General features: G+C 42.5%; 1 protein-coding gene across 1 annotated transcript in view; it reads right to left on the bottom strand.

Moving 5' to 3' along the window:
* The window catches only part of LOC147708987 (uncharacterized), a 540,404-nt gene that overhangs the window by 296,091 nt on the left and 223,389 nt on the right, over positions 1 to 20,924 (bottom strand). Inside the window, exons 6-7 of the mRNA XM_086927584.1 lie at positions 15,960 to 16,045; positions 15,509 to 15,589 (exon numbers count right to left, since the gene is read on the bottom strand). Of these exons, the coding sequence (XP_086783710.1) occupies positions 15,509 to 15,589; positions 15,960 to 16,045 (167 nt within the window). The remainder of the gene's footprint in view (positions 1 to 15,508; positions 15,590 to 15,959; positions 16,046 to 20,924) is intronic.

Genomic DNA, 20,924 nt, shown 5'->3' on the forward strand with positions numbered 1-20,924 from the left:
TTTTTCTTCGTTTGATGTATAACAGTCAGATTCAGTAATTGAAGTGTAGTACTCATCTACACTCTCTGGAGGAACAAAGCAAAGTGCTGTTAGTTTTTTTAGTTTGAATTGCAGTTTGCTATCTGATACATGATCTACAACTAAGGATGTTTTTTGTATCTTACGCCAAAATGACTGGGAAAAGTGGAAAAAACATCCTTGAATTTGGGTATCCACGTACGTTTTGGAAATACCATTAATCCTTCCGAATTCAAAATCAATAATAATTTTCCTAGGACTTTCGTTGGATGTTTTAGATTTTAATACTGTTAAATGTTCAGTGTAAGTTGAGGATTGCTTATCAGGTAGCAAACTGTATACTAAGGGGACTACGGTATTAGAAATTTTGGCATGAATAGTATATACTTGGGTGAAAGGATGGGGCGTGCTTTTAAACGTCCCATCTATCAACTAAATATCACTATTTTCCAATTTAAATAGGTTATGTGGAGTAATAAAGATGAGAATTTGTTTATGAGGGTTTTGGTTGTCATGTAGTAAGAAAGGTTCGTTAGAAATAGATACAGAGAGCCCAGGAGGAATAAGAATGTCAGAAAAGGTTTGAGGAGCAACTCTTTGTGGGTTACTTGCATTTTTTTTTCGTTGTATAATTCGTCTCAGATTGGGAATAATGGGCATACTGCTGGCAACATGACCTGGAACATGTTGTGCAACCTCCCTCAAAATAGAACTACAGCTGTCATTGGAGGAACATGCAATATCTTTCATTTCATTTATAGTTTCTCTGACCTCAATCTCCATTGAGTGGTTATGGTCTGTGGTTCTTAGAATAGAGTCACCCAGAGTAACCGATCTGCCTGTGCAATGGGATGAGTAGTATTGCACACACCTCCAATGACACCTGGGTTCTGTCATTCTCTCACTGCAATAAATATACCCTTCATGTTTTAATAAACGGTTTCCTTTTCTGGAAGACATGTATTGTGCCCTCTTGTCAATTTCTTGAATTGAAGACATATTCTGAAAAGATAAGAATAAGCATATCGTATGTTATTATTTTTTACAAAGGACATTTTTTAAATGAAAAAATAAATGAAAATAAATTTAGACAAGTTGGAACATTACATGATTTCATTGATTTATGCCTGCTTATGATGGTGCAAACTGATTTTTTACAAAAAAAATGTTTAGTTTTGGATTATGAAAAATATACCTTTTTGTTTGGTGGTTTTGGTTCCTACTTGTTATCTGTTGTTGTTTAATTACGTAGTAATTCTCTTGTTTTAAAAAAAAAATCTAGAACAGAAAAGAATATATGTTTCGTACATCAATAAGGCATATTTGTTGTAGGTTGGTTGTTAAGGAGAAAACGGGCTTATCTTATATTTAAATGTACATTATAAACAAGAATTTACCTAAATTATTTCTTTAAGAGGTTATGAAGAAGACGGAAATTTTGAAATGAACGATTATAGAGGTAGTGGATTTTTTGGCTTGCGATAGAGCTCTTTTGTTTATGCTTGAAATCTGAGGAAAATTAAAAAACATAACATTTATAAGATTTGGAATTCGTATTATTTTTTTATTTTTAAAAATGCATTAATAATGCAAAAGAAGGATAAAATGGTTAAGAATACTGCATTATTGTAACAAACATAATTCATCAAAATTTTGACATGTACAATACATTTTTTTCTTTTTTTAGAAATATAGCAGTAATGTTCATTGTTTTCTTCTTTACAAGTTTCATTAATTTTCTTCACATCATATGTTGATATTTTTTTAAAAAGAGATATCTTCCAAAAATGAATAACATCACAAAAAATACCTTTTGTAATTTGCTCATGATATTGAAAAAAATGCTATTCAGAAGGGAATATTTAAAAAACAAAACAGTTTACAATATGTGGTAAATGAAACGTCTTATAAAATTCAAATTGAAACCCATTAGCATATTCAAACATATGCATTTCAATTAACAAAAGATGAAAAAATATGTTTTCCTTCGTGTTAAATGGAAAAGTTTCTTTATTCTTCAGTTCTGTTTGATTAATTAAAAATAATTATGTGTTCTATGTTCATTTTATTCTTGTTATTTGAAGGAAATCTTTTTTTTTTAATTTTATCTCACCTAGGAAGAGTAGTGTGTATATATGCTGAATTATTTTGTTGGCTTCTTTTGATTGAAGACTTATCTTGGCTTTATACATTTTTCCTTAGTATTTAACTGAAAAGTTAAACAAATATTTAAAATTACTGTTTTATTTCTTTAAATTGGTTCACTATATATTAATTTTCATTTTATTATACTTACTTTTTGATTTTCTGAGGCTGTTTAGAGCTTTCGATTCAAGTTTGTCAGTCGCAGTAACAGAGTCGGCATTCACAGCGTCTGCTCCCGTGGATCGTCAGTTGACCATTTTTTTCAAAATGGTGGTCGCTTCTATTGATACATTTTTTTGGGTATCACCATAATTTAAAATAAAATAATTATGGTGTTTGTAATTTTTTATTTGATAAAATTATGTGGAAATATATATTTTAATTTTCGTATTACAAAATGCTTGTTTCAATGGTTTGTGTTTCTTTTGGCCTCCATTTTGTTTCGTAGTTGACGTATTTCATGTCATTGAAACAATAGTAGGACTTGCTTTTTGACCCAAGGTCAACCTATTGTCATCCGCTGAAATTAGATTATGATGTCCTTGATTTAGAATTAAATTTCATAAAGGTATGTTATTTCAAATTGTTTTTATATTTTAAGAATATTTATTATTGTTTTACATTTCATAAGTCATCTAATTAATGGGGTTATTTAAACGATATGTTAATACTCGGTAAATACTCACGTAATATAATGAATACCCAAGTATTCGTTTTAAAAAGGGGTACCGTTTAATTATTTTGTGTGGTCAATTACTCTACACATTTTAATACACTTACTCACCCAAAACCCCTATTTTCCCTGCATCCCGTGCCAGGAGTTATTTTACTAAAAATTGTTTTTAAATAATGAATGCGTTGTAATGGTATGCGTAGTATTGTATTGCGTTGTAATGGTAATTTTAATGCTTCATATATATTTGGCGTAGTAATGATTTTCATTGTAAAATATTGCGTTTTAACAGTATATTCTTTGTTAAAAATGTGTTGTAATGGCATGCATTGTAATAGTATGCGTTGTATCGTCATGAATCCCTGTAAACAGCCCTGTTCCTTACAGGCAGGTATACTAAAATCTCTGCATGGCCAACTAGCTATGGAAAAGAAGAAGATAGCAGATGTGGTGTGAGAGACTACAACGCATCACACTGGGAATGCATTAGCAGATCTGAATACTGCGGTAGTGAAGTTTAGGGACCTCTCTGAAAGAGAGGCCACTTTTTTTTAGGCAAACATTCTCTAGCAAGGTATGGGAAGAGGGAGAGACCGGGCGCACCCTAACCTGGCTAATGAGAGAACCTGCCAAGCAAAATACGATAGTTGATATTTACACTAATGCCAGGGTTATAGTGACAAATTCCAAGGACATTCTAAAAGTGTTTACTGCAGATTAAGAGACAATACACTCTATACAAATTGAGGCTCACCATTCACAATCTGTATATTACTTAGATAAGCTCACTATGGCTTGCATAGACAACGACAAATGCAGGCACTAATTGCTCCCTCAGTCTGGACAAAATAAAGAACGCTATGGATGATAAGGCCACCAGCAAAGCCCTGGGTAGGACAGGCTTACTGCTAAATTCTACAAGGCTTTGAAAGATCTGCTCAGTCCAGACTTATTTTCAATGTACTCAGAAGTGATGGGCAGGGGCTTACTCATCACAACATGTCATAATATCATCATAATAACTTTACTTAAGCTTAATAAAGACCATTGGGAATGCCAGTATTATTGCCCACTGTCCCTCCTGAACCTGGACAGCACAATTGTGGCATAGATTATTGCTAAATGGTTTATACCGCTGATGGGCAGACTGGTACTCCTCGGCCTGGCAGCGTTTGTTCCAGGCAGGATGACATCACACAACAATCATACCCTCTTCGCGATACAGCATAAGATTAAGCTAGACTTGCTGGTGACACCAGCTGTTTTATAGATGCTGAAAACGAGTCTGAGTCTCACGAACAGCCATTTATTACAATGATCCCTGGCTGGGCATGGGGTGCTAATTGACAGGGCTCACTGACTTGTGTACCTCATCGATGGTTAAAGTCAAGGTTACTGGTTGATTTTCACTGCCCTTTTTGTCTAGGTAGGGGTGCTAGGGTGCTACTTGCAATAGCCTTGTGTTCCATATTAGGGAGTTTTACTCCCACAGGGGGCTGTATGAATGTATGTATGTATGTATGTATGCATACATGTGATATTTCTATAGCACCAACCTGGCCAAAAGGCATACAGCCAGTAAGGAAAAACAAAGGTGGCTGGTTTGTGGACTGATAATGCATTGTGATGTAGTGTTCTTTAAAGGGGTGAGTCTTAAATTCTTTCCTAAATCGGAGCAGCATTGGGGCAGTCTTGATGGATATGGTGATGTTGTTCCAGATCCTGAATGCATAGATAAAAAAGGCCCACTGCCGTGTGTTTTATTGTTTTTCTAACACATGTTAGTCTGCAGTTTGATGGTGCCTTGACTGTGGATGTGTCTGTGAACCACCAGAGATAGTGACTTTCTCTGAAAGATAAGAAGGGGTGCTGGCCGTGACAGCTTTGCAAATGATGTAGCAGGGTTTGGAGATGGTGCAGGCTGGCAAGGGGAGCCAATGGAGTTCCACCAGGATGAGGGTGATGTGATCTTGTTGCTGCAGGCCATGGATGAGACATGCTGCAGTGTTTTGGATGCACTTAAGAGGTGCTAGTGTGGAGTCCAGGAGACCATGGAGTAGGACGGTACCACCACTGTGATGCAAGACTGCAAGGATTTGAACAGTGTTCTGAAATCGCTTTCTAGAAGATATGAATTCACTTTTTTGAGACAAGAGAGCTGGTACCAGGCCCCTTTTTGTATTTTTTGGCAATGAGTTCCCTAACAGTGAGGTTGGTGTCCAAGGTGAATCCAAGTCCCTTGGCATTCAGTAAAAGTTGAGGTTCCAAGCCACCAATGTTCATGTCATTAAGCCAGGTATGTACCATTTTGTCATAGAAAAAAACAGGAATTCTGTCTTGCTTCGGGTAGGCTCTGGACATCCAGGTCCAGATGATGTGCAGGCAGTGTTGGGGGCATTAGATATCCGAATCAGAGGAAACTTTCAAGTTCAGTTGTGCACCATCAGCATTCTGGTGAATCTTGATGCTGTTATTTATGAGAAGCGGTACAAAAGGGGGTGGTGATGGACGGAGCATCTGAATCAATCAAACACTCACACCCAGTCAAAAGATCTGGGTTTAATCCATCACCGTTCTTTAGCCCACTCTGCCACCCCAGCTCAGACATGGCTATATGCAAATCAGTCTGACCCTGTGCCTCATGGGAACAGTCCAGCCCGAACTGCCAAGCCATCTCTTCCCTGGACCGGAAACAAGCTTCCGAGGACCGGTTTCTGGCATTCCAGCCGTCTTCAGCCCCGCTTGCTTGAATCCAGTGGCAAAGTGAGCAAGGGACTCATGTCTGAGCATACTCTGCCACACTTATGGCGGCCAAAAGCAGTACAAAATGGGGTGGTGATGGACGGAGCATCTGAATCAATCAAACACTCATACCCAGTCAAAAGATCTGGGTTAATCCATCACCGTTCTTTAGCCCACTCTGCCACCCCAGTTCAGACATGGCTATATGCAAATCAGCATGACCCTGTGCCTCATGGGAACAGTCCAGCCCGAACTGCCAAGCCATGTCTTCCCTGGACTGGAAGCAAGCTTCGGTGGACCGGTTTCTGGCATTCCAGCCGCCTTCAGCCCGGCTTGCTTGAATCCAGTGGCAAAGTGAGCAAGGGACTCACGTCTGAGCATACCCTGCCACACTTATGGCAGCCAAATGCTGTACAAAAGGGAAGAGAAGAGCACCAAGTAGCTCCCTGTAGAATCTGAACATAAGGGGCAGAATGGAACCCTAGTGGACTAATTAAATGACCAGAATATTTTTGGACCTTGAGATGCCCATGTGAAAAAACTGGTTTCAACAAGGGTGGGATGGGTGACTGAGTTAGGCAGCTGAAAGGTCAAGCAATATCAGGAGGGCAGTGGTCCTCTTTATCTATGGTCAGCAGGTTATTGTCTACGGTAGGTAAAGTAGCTGTCTCTGTGCTGCAGCATGTTCTGACGCCATAGTGATAGTCATGGAGGAGATAGTTCACATTAATGCGATCCTGGAGTTGAACATAGCTTTTTCAATAAACTTGCCAATGAATGGTAGGTGACTGATAGGCCTGAAGTTGATGAGATCATGAGGGTTAAGTGCCCTTCACCAATAGAAGACTAGTTCTGTAATGCATGTTGATTACATACACCTCTTTATCAAATGCGCAGAGTTTAATCTTTTGCCTGCTATCCATGAAAAATATGATATGGCTTTTACTTTTCACTTTGCACCAATCCAGTGGATCTAGAGTATTTGCTTCAGTAAAGTACAGATTCCATTATATATATAGGCATTAAAATACACAGCTCTGAAAGAGATAATAATTGGATATCATTATGGGCCTACAGGGAATTTTTTTTAACTAAAGTTGGAAGATAAAAGCTCATAAGTAACACAAGAAGGAAGGGTTTGTACAAATGGAAAGAAGTATGTACATGTGGATGCGTGAACGGGTGAAAGTATGGATGGATGAGTAGGTTTAAATGATGGGTGGGTGAAGGATGGATGAGAGGGTGAAAGGAATAAAAAGATGGATAAGTGGGAGAAATAATGGGGAATGAAAAGATGGATGGGTTAATTAAAGAAAGGATGAGTGGGCAAAAGGATCAATGGATGGGTGTGTGAAAAGATGGATGGCATAAAGCATGGATAGATCAGTGGGTAAAAGGATGGCTGGGTTGGTGAAAGTATGAGTGAATGAAAGGATGGGGAATGAGTGGGTAAAAAGATGGGTGGATGAGTAGGTGAGAAGATGGGTGGGTGAGTGAGTCGATGTTTAGCAGCATGAATGGAAATCTGAGATTGGATGAATAGATGGTTGGACGGATGGATGGATGGACACGCGGATAAATGGAAATTTGAGAGGCAGGATGGATGGGTGAAAATATGACACAGTAAATGGAAATCGAATAGGATGGATGGGTGGTTGAAAGGATGGCAGAGTGAATCAAAAACTCTGAGGATGGATGGATGGGTGGGTGAGTGGTTTTGGATGGATTGATGGGTGGGTGGCAGAGTAAATTAAATCTGAGAGGATGGATGGCAATGTAGGTTGAAATCTGAGATGTATGTACCTATGTATGTATGTATGTATGTATGTATAGATGAATGGCAAAGTAAATGGAAATCTGAGAGGATGGATGGATGGTATTATGGCAGAGTAAATAGAAATATGAGACACTGAAGGGATGGCAGAGTAAATGGAAATCAGGAAGGGTGGGTGGATGGATGAATCAGAGTGTGAAATGATAGAAGAGTAAATGGAAATCTGAGAGGATGGTGGATGGATAGATGGATGGGTGAAATGGTGGCAGAATGGAAATCGGAGAGGATGGTTGAATGGGTGGGTGAAAGGATCGCAGAGTAAATGTAAACCTAAGTGGATGGATTAATGGATGGAAAACAAAGGAAATGGAAATCTTGTAATAGGGCTGGATGGCAAAGTAAATGAAAATCTGAGAGGATGGATTAAGGAATAGAAAAAACGTTCAACTGATGGATAAAAGGCTTTATTGATGGATGGCAAAGTCAAATGATGGCTGTATTGATGAATGGATGTAATCATGGATGCATCCATAGATGATGAAATGACGAATTGATGGAAAGAATGGTGAAAGACTGAGTGATGGATGAAAGAATGAATGGATGACAGAATGTTAAGGTGAAGTGGTGAATATCAATGCATAGGTGGAAGGGTGACAGAATGAATGGATACATGCTTGAATGGAAGAGAAAAGGGAGCTCTTCTAGAGATGTTGAGGCTCACTTGGCTGATTGCCTGGTGTCATCAGATCTTTGGTTCCAATTGGGGGGTATTTACATTTTCTGCCCACACCCTTGCTCACTACAGATACTGTGCAGAACTGCCCTAATTAGAATGGCTATGCCAAAATTCGTATACTTATTTAGAAGTATACTGATTATACTTCTGTGCCCCATCTTTGACAATGTTCACTCAATTTTGTCCAGGCTGCTATCGGGTGTAAAGCAAGTGAGACTGAAATGGGACCTTATGACACTGCCTTTTGATAAGAGATGTTTATTTTACCAGATTGGAACGCTATTATCTTAACGCTCAGGCTCACTTTGAAATATACAGGTATTACCCACCCCCCCTATGCCCACATAGGGGCAGAGATTAAGCTAATGGATAGGGGGACAGCAATCTCCATTCACTTCATTTGTCCCAGCAATGACTTGAAAACAAATCTTTCCACGAATAGAGCTTGGCGTACTCTGAGTTAGCAGCCTGGACACTCTCAACTGTACTCACTTGAGATTCCACAACTGGAAAACCCAGAGATCCAGTTCACTACTGAGTGAGATGCAAAAGAGATACTGGGGTGACTGGGCTGGTGCATGCATATCATTTGCACCAGATATGGTCTATATATCTATACAGCAATTTAGAGAGCAGGGAGAGACTAACTTCCAAGATATTTTTTCTATACTTAAGACTCTTTGACATACTATTAAGCCCAGGACCCTCTTAACTCGTGCTATTAACACAGGCTAATTTATACACATGTCATGGCTCTCCACAAGTATTATTAAATTCTGGAAGGAAACTATCTGGTTGATAGCTCTGATTCCAGACTGTGTATGTCCTAGAACCTCCAATGGTTCTCTGTATGGGTATGTAGTGGATACTCCGAAGCCAGTGCAAAGGATGGCTACAACACTGACAGCGCTAGCTAAGTGTCAGGTAGGTGGATGAAAGACACAGTCCCACTTGTGTCCCCCTTGTTAAGGTGTGGCTATGTGCTGTGGCATGGTGCATCGTGAATGCAGAAACATACCGCCTTGAAACCGCAGTTGACCAAACCATAGGATATTCGGGACCCACTCCAAGCAAACCTTAGTAGTTGGGAAGACATGATATAATGTTGATAGCTTACAGAAAGTGAGGGGGCTGTCTACGAGGGGGGAGATGGGGTGATCGGCTGGAAAGGATACGAGGTTGCACAGATAACACCTAAGCGGTGTGAGGGGATTTGCACTTTACTATTCTCTATATGCATATCATTACCTACTCACTAATATTTGAGCATAGATTATTGTGACCAGTAAGATTGTTATGTATACTGCAACTGTATGTTGTCAAACATGCTGTATGGGCTATTACTGTTGAGAATGATAGTAATAAAATGAACAAAAAACAAAGCATTTTTCTTCAAGTCCACTGTACATTCACTGATTATGCAAGGGATAGACTTTCCAGCTTCCTGCTAATGAGTTTCAATAGAGACTTAGGGGCCGATTAAGATGTTGGGCAGAAAGCCACCTCCAGACAATCGGAATCTCCTCAACGGCGTCGGAGCCTTTCCGACTGAGTCGGTCGGTTTACATTCCGACCAACTGATTACGATGTTTGCGGTCGGAACATAAACCGGTCGGTCATTCCAAATCAGAGTATTAGTGTCAGACGGAACTGCATCGTGCACCTCCAGGGACAGCGTTTGCGACCGACCCATTACAATGTCGATTTCCAACAGCCTTTCCGAGTCGGCCTGTCCGGCACAAAAAGGCAGTCAAAAAGCGACTTAGGGGGCCCCTCGCAAGGCCTCCTTGCCTCCGCGGTCTACAGTTGGTTGTCAAGGGGGTACCTAAGGGACGCCCCTTTGAAACTCTGCACTCTGAGGCAGGCACAATGGGGTGCCCATGACAGAGTGCAGGGTATTACACCCCCCCATTTCCCCTGTAGGAGCCTGTGTTGTTGGGCGGAACACAAGCTCCCATAGGTAACAATGGGCCTCAGACCGTACAGTGTTCGGTTGCATTGTAATTGGTCGGGCAGAACCGTTCCGAGACTTGTTGGGCAGAAAGTTTCCACCCAACATCGTAATCGGCCCCTTAATGTCTGCAAACATCATTTATATGAGTATTAAAGGTTCACACCTACTGGTGCTTTTGACTGGCTATTTGAGGATTGTTACTATCAATATGGTCACTTCTGATCTCATCAACCAGCTTCTCTTTGCTTCCACATAATCTTTTCTCAATATCAGAACAATCTGCTTCTAAAATATGTCTCACAACTCAATAGAAGGTCCATCATTACCTGGTACCATGTCAACCATTATACCTTTGAGAGATACTGTTATTTCATGCCTGGCAGTTTCGGCACGTAAATAATAAGAGATGTCCCCTAAACTCCCTGTCCTCTTATAAGTGGTGTAATCACTCATAAGTCCTTGGTCATTACTCGAAGGATCCTCTATAGTTCAGCTCCTTGCTTTCTTACTGCTAAGTTACACCATTATACCCCTACTGACTGAGGTGACCCAGTCAAAAAATAATAGTTTTCCTTCGGGTTAGCCTTGTTGCTAATAGTAGCAGAGCCTTCAGCTATAAAAGGATCAAAATTCTGAGCCTCCCCTCGTCTCCAGCTTCAATGAATCGCTAGCATGCCATATATAGTTTAAAACGTAGCTTTTTAACGAGTAAAGATCCAGGATCTCTCTTATAGTTGTGTTGCAGGTTTTTTCACCACTAATAAGCTCTCGTGTTTGTGCACTTAAGCAAAAAAAGTAACATAACATAAAAGTACCATTTATCTCTAATAATTTTAGTATGGTTTGTATCACCAGGAAACATTAAAATCCGTATGCCTTTCATTGTCTTAGAAGTGATAGGAGTAGTTTCCCTACTGTGTTTACTTAGATTGACTTTACTTCAACCAAAATAACAAATATCCGATGTTTCTAGTAAAAACATAACGTTGTATTTTTTGCTTTATCAGTTTCCATATAGTTGCATTAGTTGACTGATTAATATAAGTACAACACGTGAAAGACTGAATGTATTTAATGCAACTTTAATCTACATATACTTACTTCCTTTATGCATCTATAGACCTTCCATGTACTTGGATCTATATTTTATTACTTTACTGCAAATTCAGCATATCCAATGCACTTCCGGCTTTCTCACCCTATACCTCTCTCAATATATCCTCTACCTCAAATCTCTGACTCATCTCAAACCTCTTTCTGCTACTCTATCCAATGCACTACCCTATTTCTCACCCTATACCTCTATCAATATCTTTAATCTACATATACCTACTTCCTTTATGCATCAATATACTTTCCATTCACCCTATACCTCTATAAAAATATCCTCTACCTCCACTCTCTCATTCATCCCAAACCCCATACCACTACTATGATCCCTAATAACCCTTTCTGGACTCTTCCCTACTCTACCCCTCCTTGCATCATCTCATACCTTTTTTACTATACCGATCCCCCAAAACAAGTCTTTCTAAACCCTTCCCTCTGACTCTTCCTCTCCACAACCCTTTTACTCATCACAAGACTCCTCTTACTGCTATTACCTCCAAAAGAAACAAAAAAGTCTAAATCCTTCCCTCTTCTATCCTTCCAATATCCTTTTCAATCCAAATAACAGATAAACATGTCCACTCATATTTCACTATACTAATCCTTTATAGGTTCCAGAGCAGAGTGCTACTCGCCAAAAAATCGCTTCAACACCTCATCAAGGGTAGCAAACGCTATATAAATGCAAACCTTTTCCCCTCTTTTATCCCTCCGCTACCCTTCTCAATCCAAATAACTGATTAATATATCCACCACTCAAGTTACTTTCATATTTCACTATACTAATTCACCACTAATCTTTTATGGGTTCCAGAGTAGGCTGCTACTTGCCAAAAAAAGACACTTCAAAACCCCATCAGGGGAAGCAGGCACTATATAAATGCAAACCTTTTTTCCATCTCCTGTCCTTCCACTATCTTTATCAATCCAAATAAGTGACTAATATCCACCACTCAAATTACTTTCATATTTCACTATGGTGGAAGAACACTAATCCGTTATGGGTTCCGGAGTAGTGTGTTACTCACCAAAAAAGAGCTGCAACACCCCATCAGGGGCAACAAGCGCTATATAAATAAAATCTTTCTCCCTCTTCAATCCCTCTGCTATCCTCCTCAATAAGGAATACAAGGAGGGGTGGCGAGGACCAAAGGAAGGGCTGGGGCAAACCATCAGGGGAACGAGCAAACCACCAGGAGAACGGGGCAAACCACCAGGAGAACGGGGCAAACCATCAGGGGAAGACGGGGCAAACCACCAGGGGAAGATGGGGCAAACCACCAGGAGAACAGGGCAAACCACCAGGGGAAGACGGAGCAAACCATCAGGGGAAGACAGGGCAAACCACCAGGGGAAGACGGGGCAAACCACCAGGAGAACGGGGCAAACCACCAGGGGAAGATGGGGCAAACCACCAGTAGAACGGGGCTAACCACCAGGGGAAGACGGATCAAACCACCAGTAGAACGGGGCAAACCACCAGGGGAACACGGGGCAAACCATCAGGGGAAGCCGGCCAGACGGGCCTGGGATCTGGGCCGTTAACACCGAACAATGGCCAGCGAGGTTCCATCCAGAGTCCTGGTGGATTGGTGGGGGCCTAGACTGCCAGAACTGGGGGGCTGAGCGAGCGAAGGAGCTCTGAGGGTTCATAAATAATGCTACACATGCCCTCCATCACACATGGTTGAGAGTTAAGCGCCGGGATCTGAGCAGAGGAGAATGCACGAAGCGCGAAGAATGAAAGGAGTGGTCCGTTCGGAAAACAAGAAACGCATCTCTGAGCTCAGCTGAACAATAAAGAGAGAAGGCAGACACTTGACCTGGGTCTCAGACCACCACCCCCCCTTCCAGGGCCTCGAAGGTGTGCAGTGCACACCCCACCACGGCCCCTTGAGCCGCCGAAAACAAACCTGTGTGCACGCTCGGAGCAGAGCTCTGCAAAGCCGTTTTTCCTCACATTGCACAAAGACGTGTTTTTATAAACTTCTCAAGTATTGCGAAATTGTCATGTTTGTAAATGGGAAATGAAAATTGATGGAGAAACGTGTGAAAAAAAATCTTCTTTGTGTTCACACGGCTGGAAAGCGGACCAGCCATGACACCACCATGTTTCTCCGAGGCGAGGCAGAAATGCCTCGGAGAAACACAGCGTCATTTTCGGATTCAGGGGCGTGTTTTCTTTCTCTCCTCTTCCCATAGGCTGGAATGTAAAATTCCAGCCAATGGGAAGAGGAGAGAAAGACAACAGAAAGAAGCGAAAAAACACGCCCCTGAATCTGAAAAAGACGGGGCTTAAACGGAGTGACGCCCCTCTCCTCCAATGGCTGGCCAGCATTTACGAGGCCAGCCAATGGAGAAGAGGGGTGGGTTTAAGCCCCCATACTGTAGACATAAAGTCTCGGAGCTAGACTGCGCAAGCGCAGCCTTCGCTAGTCCGAGACCTAAAAAGGGGGAATTCTCTTTAGCTCATGTCTTCCTCGGCTCTGCCAAACAAAAAAAAACAGTTTTGCAGACCCATGTAGAATCAGACTCACCCCTGCCCACTTTCACATTTGCTGTTGTCCATATTTGGCTCTAACTTCTATGATCACATGAGTGGCAGCACATGTTAAATAAGCACAGCACAAGCTGTGAAATGCTTTGAAGGTTCAGAGCTGTGGTGGGTTTGAAACCCTTGTAACCAAGGAGGCTATTTTTTAGGTTTTGCCTGCGGCAATGCATTCACTGTTGCTTGCAAGAGATATTGTATACAACAAGTGGCTTGCACCCTGCCCATTGCATAACATTTGCTGGCTTCAATGTCACTTCTATTACCTGACTTCAAATTGGACAGCGTGTGCTGGCTTCTTTTGGCTGCAGCATAGACCAAGTACTGCTGGCGGTTTCCTGTGAGCCAAGGCATTGTAGGCATACACAGTATTTGTTAAAATACCCCTCACACACCAAAAGGGCACACATTGATGGCAACTTTAGTGAGTGATAGAGGGATCTGACCCCGTCCTGACGATGAGGCATTCGGCCTAGAAACATGTTGACATCACCAGGAGAACTAGCCCATTGTTAAGCTTAAGTTTCTCCGCTACACAGTTTTTTAATGATACCAGCCTATGATGAATAAATAATTTTTGCTTCCATAAGGACAGGTATTCTTTTTAATCTCACTTTTCCATATCACTCCTGACCCTACTCACACTCACTCAATACACCTCACATAGCACTTACAATATCTAAGTGCTCCAGCGTAGTCGCTAGTCGTAGCACGCCCCGTCCCGCAGCGGGGCGGGAAGACCCCGATGATGAATCATGACACCAAGGGCCCTTTTGGTGTGTGAGGGGTATTTTAACAAATACTGTGTATGCCTACAATACCTTGGCTCACAGGAAACCTCTAAGAGGTGGACCCTGTTGTTTATTCATACCATTAACTGGAGGAGGGTGCGCCCACCTGAGTGCTTTCCAAGAACTACCTCTTCGCTTGATTGCTGTCCTTCCACTGATTGTGCTGTGATTGAGGTACTACTTTTATTTTTTCTTCTTTCTTACCGTCCTTGTTGAACCTTTTGCTATTTATAGATATGTTTTACACATGCACTTCAAAAGAATCCTTTTTACCCACTGAAATGGATGTTTGTTGTGACAATAGATGTTAGCTGCTTTTATTGTAACAAAGATGTTATCTGTTACCAAATGTATTTTCAGTAATGCATGGGCGTAATTGCTTTCTTTATGTGAAAAGATGTTTTGTCAAATGGCATGTTGTTTTCCACACATGGGAAGATTAACTGTTGCTCTGAATTACAGGGGTGTTGTGCCGAAACCTAACAAGCATAAGGAAAGCCAACATGTCTTGCTCTGAGACTATTGGCTCTGCCAAAGCCTTTTGTTCATGTTGTACAGCATGGGCATTGCCGATTTTGGCAATGATTTAAAGCTATGTTATTTAACAATATGGCTTCTGTGCAGCATGTCTTAAAATAATAATTAGAGAGAGGACTATGATGCATCCAGCGCTAATGCCCTTCAAAAAGACAAAAGCGCATTACCACACGCTGCGACAGAACGCTTTTAAAATTAGTTTTGGTCGCATTCCATAGCATCAGTACAGCTGTACAGCTTGGGTAAAAAACATTGCGAAAACCAAAATGATGCTGATCAAATGAATACTACTGACTCAGATAATAATAAGGTCCATTATTTGGTGGCCTGGATACAAATCAGTTTTGGCGTGTGCTGCATAGTTTTAGACTATGGCAAAACTCTGATCATCAGACAACTTTGTCCTACATCAGGAAGCCTTTTTGCTAAGCAGTATTAGTTCATTCAGTTAACCTTAACTTTATTTTTATTTTTTACCTGAATCTTATGTGCCAGTTGAAAATCATTCTTGTTCGCTCCTGAAGTTGTTGCTTTATACCATTCAGTCTCAGTTACAACCTATAAAATCAATTTAGCAGAGATACATTTTCTTTTGTTTATTAAAAAAAATGACATTATGAAGTTTTTGTTACACAGAATCCACGATATAAACATTGGGAATTAGTATTTACAATCAGTTATACATGTTTATTTGTTTTTTAAATTGCAAGCTTGCTGCATGAGCCATTTCCTAATGCTTCCCATTATTCATAAAAGGCATGAGGCAATAGTTTTACAATTAAAAAATACCACAAATAACTATCGAATATGGCCGTTGTGTGTAGAAGTATGCTTTTTAAATCATTAGGGATTACTCAGAGATATTGCAAAGCAATACACAAAAACAGTGTAGTTCAAAGAGTTTGGGAAAATTTATTGTAAGTAGAACCTTTGCATCCAGTTCAGTCGGGGGTTTAAAGGTGCAATCCTTAGCATGAAGTCCAAGATCAGATAGCTTGAGAATACTTGTGCAACCTGCATAGTATAAAAATATAATAAAATATGAAACTAATATACATTCGATTGTTGCTGGAAAGTACAATAAAAGGATCAACAATAAAGTAGTCAATATAATACTATTTTCTTTTCATATTTTCACAGCCAGCCTCCAGACGCAGTAAAACTGTGGTCTCTTTTACACAGTGAAGAACCTCAAGCAATGAAAAACCTGATGTTGTTAAATCCATGTACCCCTACAAGAACAATGAAACACAATGTGCTGACCGCCCACAGAAGCTAGCAACACATTATATCAACTGCCACATCTAGAAATGCAAAACTAACCCCCAAAGCCAACTTCAACCGAAACAAGAATGGATGTAGAATCATCAAAGTAAAGGGGCCAGAAGTCTGGAATGCAGTGGATCTGCTCATCTGGAACTGCGGAAAAGCTCACAATTACAGACCATTAGCTGAGCAAAAGTCCAAAGAGCAAGGTTGCGTGCAGAAAGGGACAGGGTGTGGTTGGAAGGGACGGTAAAAACATGTAGCTTTGCTCGTGTGTGAAGTGCCATTTTGCAAGAGGGGAGTATAGAGGAAGAATAATGGTCCTGTGAGCTGGAGAAGCAGGTGGGGTTGCAGTTTATTAGCGCAGTCCTTTTCGATAAGAAGAACCGTGACCTAGAACACAGGGTTAGATCGATTTTAGTGGAACTTGCCAGAGTCCACAACATGCATTTTGGCTGACAACTATATATGGAAGAATATGCTGTTGCCATGCTGCTGATGATATTCGGTACCAAATGAATTTTGCTGTTCATGGTCAGTATATAAAGAGCACCTGTTGTACTAATATCTTTTTCTTTATTTTGCTGTGGTATGGCACCTATTGGCTGTGTTAAATCACGTGGAGTCAATTAGAACATTATAATAATCTAATCATTTATGCAATTGGGGAGCTTCTGGGGCATGCTAATCGCCTAGGTCTCCCAATGATCATTGTGGCTTTTATTCAACGATTCATTTGACTACACGAAAGTCTCCTGAAATATACTAAGTGGCTGTTGATTTACTTTTCTTCGACAGTTTTACAGGCAGGGCTGAGATAGGCTTGGCTGAACCGAAGGTCAGAGGAGAAACGCCTTTGAGACTGATGAGCAACCTGATAAGTTACAAACCCTCTGGCACGCCACTCTGAGGTAAGAGTTTAACTTGTGTTTGCTACAGAGTATACCAGTTATGGTTCTAAGGTCAGTATTAGAACGCATATCATTTTGCTGTTCTTTGCCTGTGGTATTAATGGGAAACAGGGCGATGGCTGTCTATGTGTGTTTTCCATGTGGCAGCTTTACTGCAGTTTGTTGACTGTTCCTAGTGATTGAATGTTTTCCATGGGCAACTTAATTTAGAAGTTGTATGGTCCCTCCCTATAGTAGGAATGTTTTTCAAGGCAGCTTTTTAAAAAGCTTCTTGTATGTCTGTTCTCCATTGGCAAATTCAGCGTACCCATCTTATAGAATGTCTGCTTCCGCAGTGCGACTTCAGTAGAAGTTAGCTTCTCAACCCCATGTGCATATATGCTAAGGTTGCACATCCCTTTCCTTAAGGACTCAATGGTACACTAAGCAGTCATTGCTTCAGGACATTCCTGTTTCAACCCGCGGTAGCACGCACAACGAAAGTGAATGACAAAATGGATGATATTAAATAACAAGCATTTACAATGCAATGGTTTCGCCTTTGGAAAAGTTAGAGCTATTGGCATTGTAAATGACAAATTTTTTTATTTATGTGTTGGTTTTGAAAACAGATAAATAAATGGCATTGTCATCTACATTGCCATTAGCTTAATCTCTCGCAAATGTGAGACCTATTGTACCCTACAGACGAGCTCAGCAGACAGCAATTACTACCACACACACACACCCAGAGCCACACACACATACCCAAAGCCAGCCACACACACCCAGAGCCAGCCACACACACCCAGAGCCAGCCACACACACACATCCAGAGCCACACACACCCAGAGCCACACACACACACACACACACACATCCAGAGCCACACACACACACACACACAGCCACACACACACACCCAGAGCCACACACACACACCCAGAGCCACACACACACACAGAGCCACACACACACCCAGAGCCACACACACACACACACACACACAGAGCCACACACACACACACACCCAGAGCCACACACACACACACCCAGAGCCACAAACACCCAGAGCCACACACACACACACACACACACACCCAGAGCCACACACACCCACCCAGAGCCATACACACCCACCCAGAGCCACACACACACACCCAGAGCCACACACACACTCAGGGGGCAGGGAAGCAAGCACAGCGAGGGGGCAGGGAAGCAAGCACAGCGAGGGGTCAGGGAAGCAAGCACAGCGAGGGGGCAGGGAAGCAAGCACAGCGAGGGGGCAGGGAAGCAAGCACAGCGAGGTGGCAGGGAAGCAAGCACAGCCAGGTGGCAGGGAAGCAAGTACAGCCAGGTTGTAGGGGAGCAAGCACAGCCAGGGGAAGGGGAACCAGGGGGCGGGGGTGCAAGCACAGCTAGGGGGTGGGGAAGCAAGCACAGCCAGGGGGCAGGGAAGCAAGCACGGGCAGGGAATCAAGCACAGCCAGGGGGCAGGGAAGCAAGCACAGCCAGGGGGCAGGGAAGCAAGCACAGCCAGGGGGCAGGAAAGCAAGCACAGCCATGTTTCCAGTGCTTGGCTATTCTGAACAAACCATTGGTGGATTCCCAACCGGCAACCATCCTCATCTATATTTCGAGCGGCCGATAAGCGGGGCGTTAAGTTAGCTCCCCTACACCATGTGACTCCAGGCATCAAAACACCCAATCTCCTTGCTGGCCCTGGTACCTTGAAACACTGAGAGATGCTATGTCTGTGCTCTACGTGCTCTACAAATAGGAATTAATAATAAATTACGGTTGTTTTGTGTGCATACCTATAATCGACGAGTGATAGAAGGGGGGCAGAGCTTAGAGTATTTCCAACTGTCTGTGCCTAGATTCCTCTGTGTCTCTGCCCTATACACCTGGTACCAACGAGCAGTGCCTACACCAACCGGCGGTGCTCCAGGCACGGTCAGCTGTCCCACTAGAGGAAACATTCTGAAACACATCACCATTACAGATTATGGAAATAAAACTGAACAAAGAGTCTGGGGAAGTGGCAGAGAAGAGGACCGCCTCTTGTGAAACTGGGCACAGTCAGCTGTACCACCATAGGAAACACTCTAAAAAAACATCACCACCACAGGTTATGGAATTAAAACTGGTAAAAAAGTCAGGGGAAGTGGCAGAGGAGAGGACCGGCCTCGTGTAAATCAGAGGAGCCTCCCTTCTAGATGTGCACTGCAATGCTGAATCGCACCTTTGCAGGCGCTCTACACCTATTTAACAGTGACTGACTCTCCGAAGAAATCAATCAACGAACATGCAGAGCTCCACAAAAAGGCTCAAAACCAAAATATCATCTGCAAATAATTCTACAATCTAACTCACATAAGCATTAAAAGATAGGCAGACGCGCGACTCATCGTGGCTGAAGCACTCCATGAAGACATGCTAAAACGCAAGTGGTGTAGTAAGTAAATGGATCCCTATTTAAAAGTTCATCCCTCCCAATCTTCAACTCAGCCAGAGGCCTCCTATAGACCTGTGTGCCCTCCCATCTTTTTCAGGTAGCTTCATCAAAAGTCACTCACGATGAGGGACAAAAAACAGCAAAAACTTCTGCTACAGAGTAAAACTGTTCCAATGCGATGTAAAGGTTGTGCAGGCTCTAGGCAGTCCTTCTCAGAGGATTCTAAGTTAGGACAAGTAGAAATCCGGGTCCAGCGAAATACCAAAGAAAGCAGTCCAGAGGATACAAACTATCACAGGGAAAATGTATTGTCTGCCTCCCCCACCCTGCCGCCAGGGACATGAAATCTAGATGGTCGAGATTACCCTGGGCCGCAAACTGCAAATGAATCGCTGCCGTAATCGCGTGCAAAGCCAAACTGCCGGACAATCAGCCGTAGCCGACACAAAAAATAACTGATTACCCAAAGGAGGGATACGCCACTCAGCTGCAGCTCGACTTGGTACGATCGCCCCCAAAAACAGCTGATCACCGCCCGAGGACCCACACCACTGTACCTCAGCTCATGCCCCCCTGTGCTGCAACGTGCATAAATCCAAAAATTGCGGGACGGCCAGACATAGCTAAAGACAAAATTTCGATCGATCCAGGGGGAGACATCCCTTCGCTGCAGTGCACACATCTGATCTGTGTGACGATCGTACTAAACAGCTGATCACCATACTATACCTCAGCGTGTACACTCCGGCATGCGGGACGGCCAGCCGATCGTGCCATGCTCTTCATCGCAAGCCGATCACAGTCCTCTGCTGTCCGCCGATCAGGTTCAGCTAATCCTTGACGCAGATCTCCCCCGCTGCTCCAGCTGCCTGCCCCTCTCTCGACACCACTGACCTCCGTCAACGAAAGACGATGGCTGATCCGCACCGGGCATGAAGAGGACGAGCAACAGCTAAAAACAAGATACACCTCGCTCACGTCAGAGAAGTGGCGGGGTCTGCAGCCAGCCCCGCCCTCCCTCGCAGCTGCAGCACCACCGGGCAACAGGAGAGAGTGACGGAGGAACCACCAGAGTCAGTTGGCTTTCAAAAACCAGCCTCCCAAGGCTCCAGCCCCTCATCCCCTACAAAAAAAATGCCGGATGAGCTAAATGGACATTACCTGCTCAGTGGGTATTATCTCCTCACCCAGGTGCCACTTCTTACATCATGAGGTGTGTCCACACACTATGATGTAAGGACTGAACATGGAGGGAGAATCAGAGTAATGCAATTACTCA

This window comes from Lissotriton vulgaris, chromosome 6 (assembly GCF_964263255.1).
Source record: "Lissotriton vulgaris chromosome 6, aLisVul1.2, whole genome shotgun sequence".
Lineage (NCBI taxonomy): Eukaryota > Metazoa > Chordata > Amphibia > Caudata > Salamandridae > Lissotriton > Lissotriton vulgaris.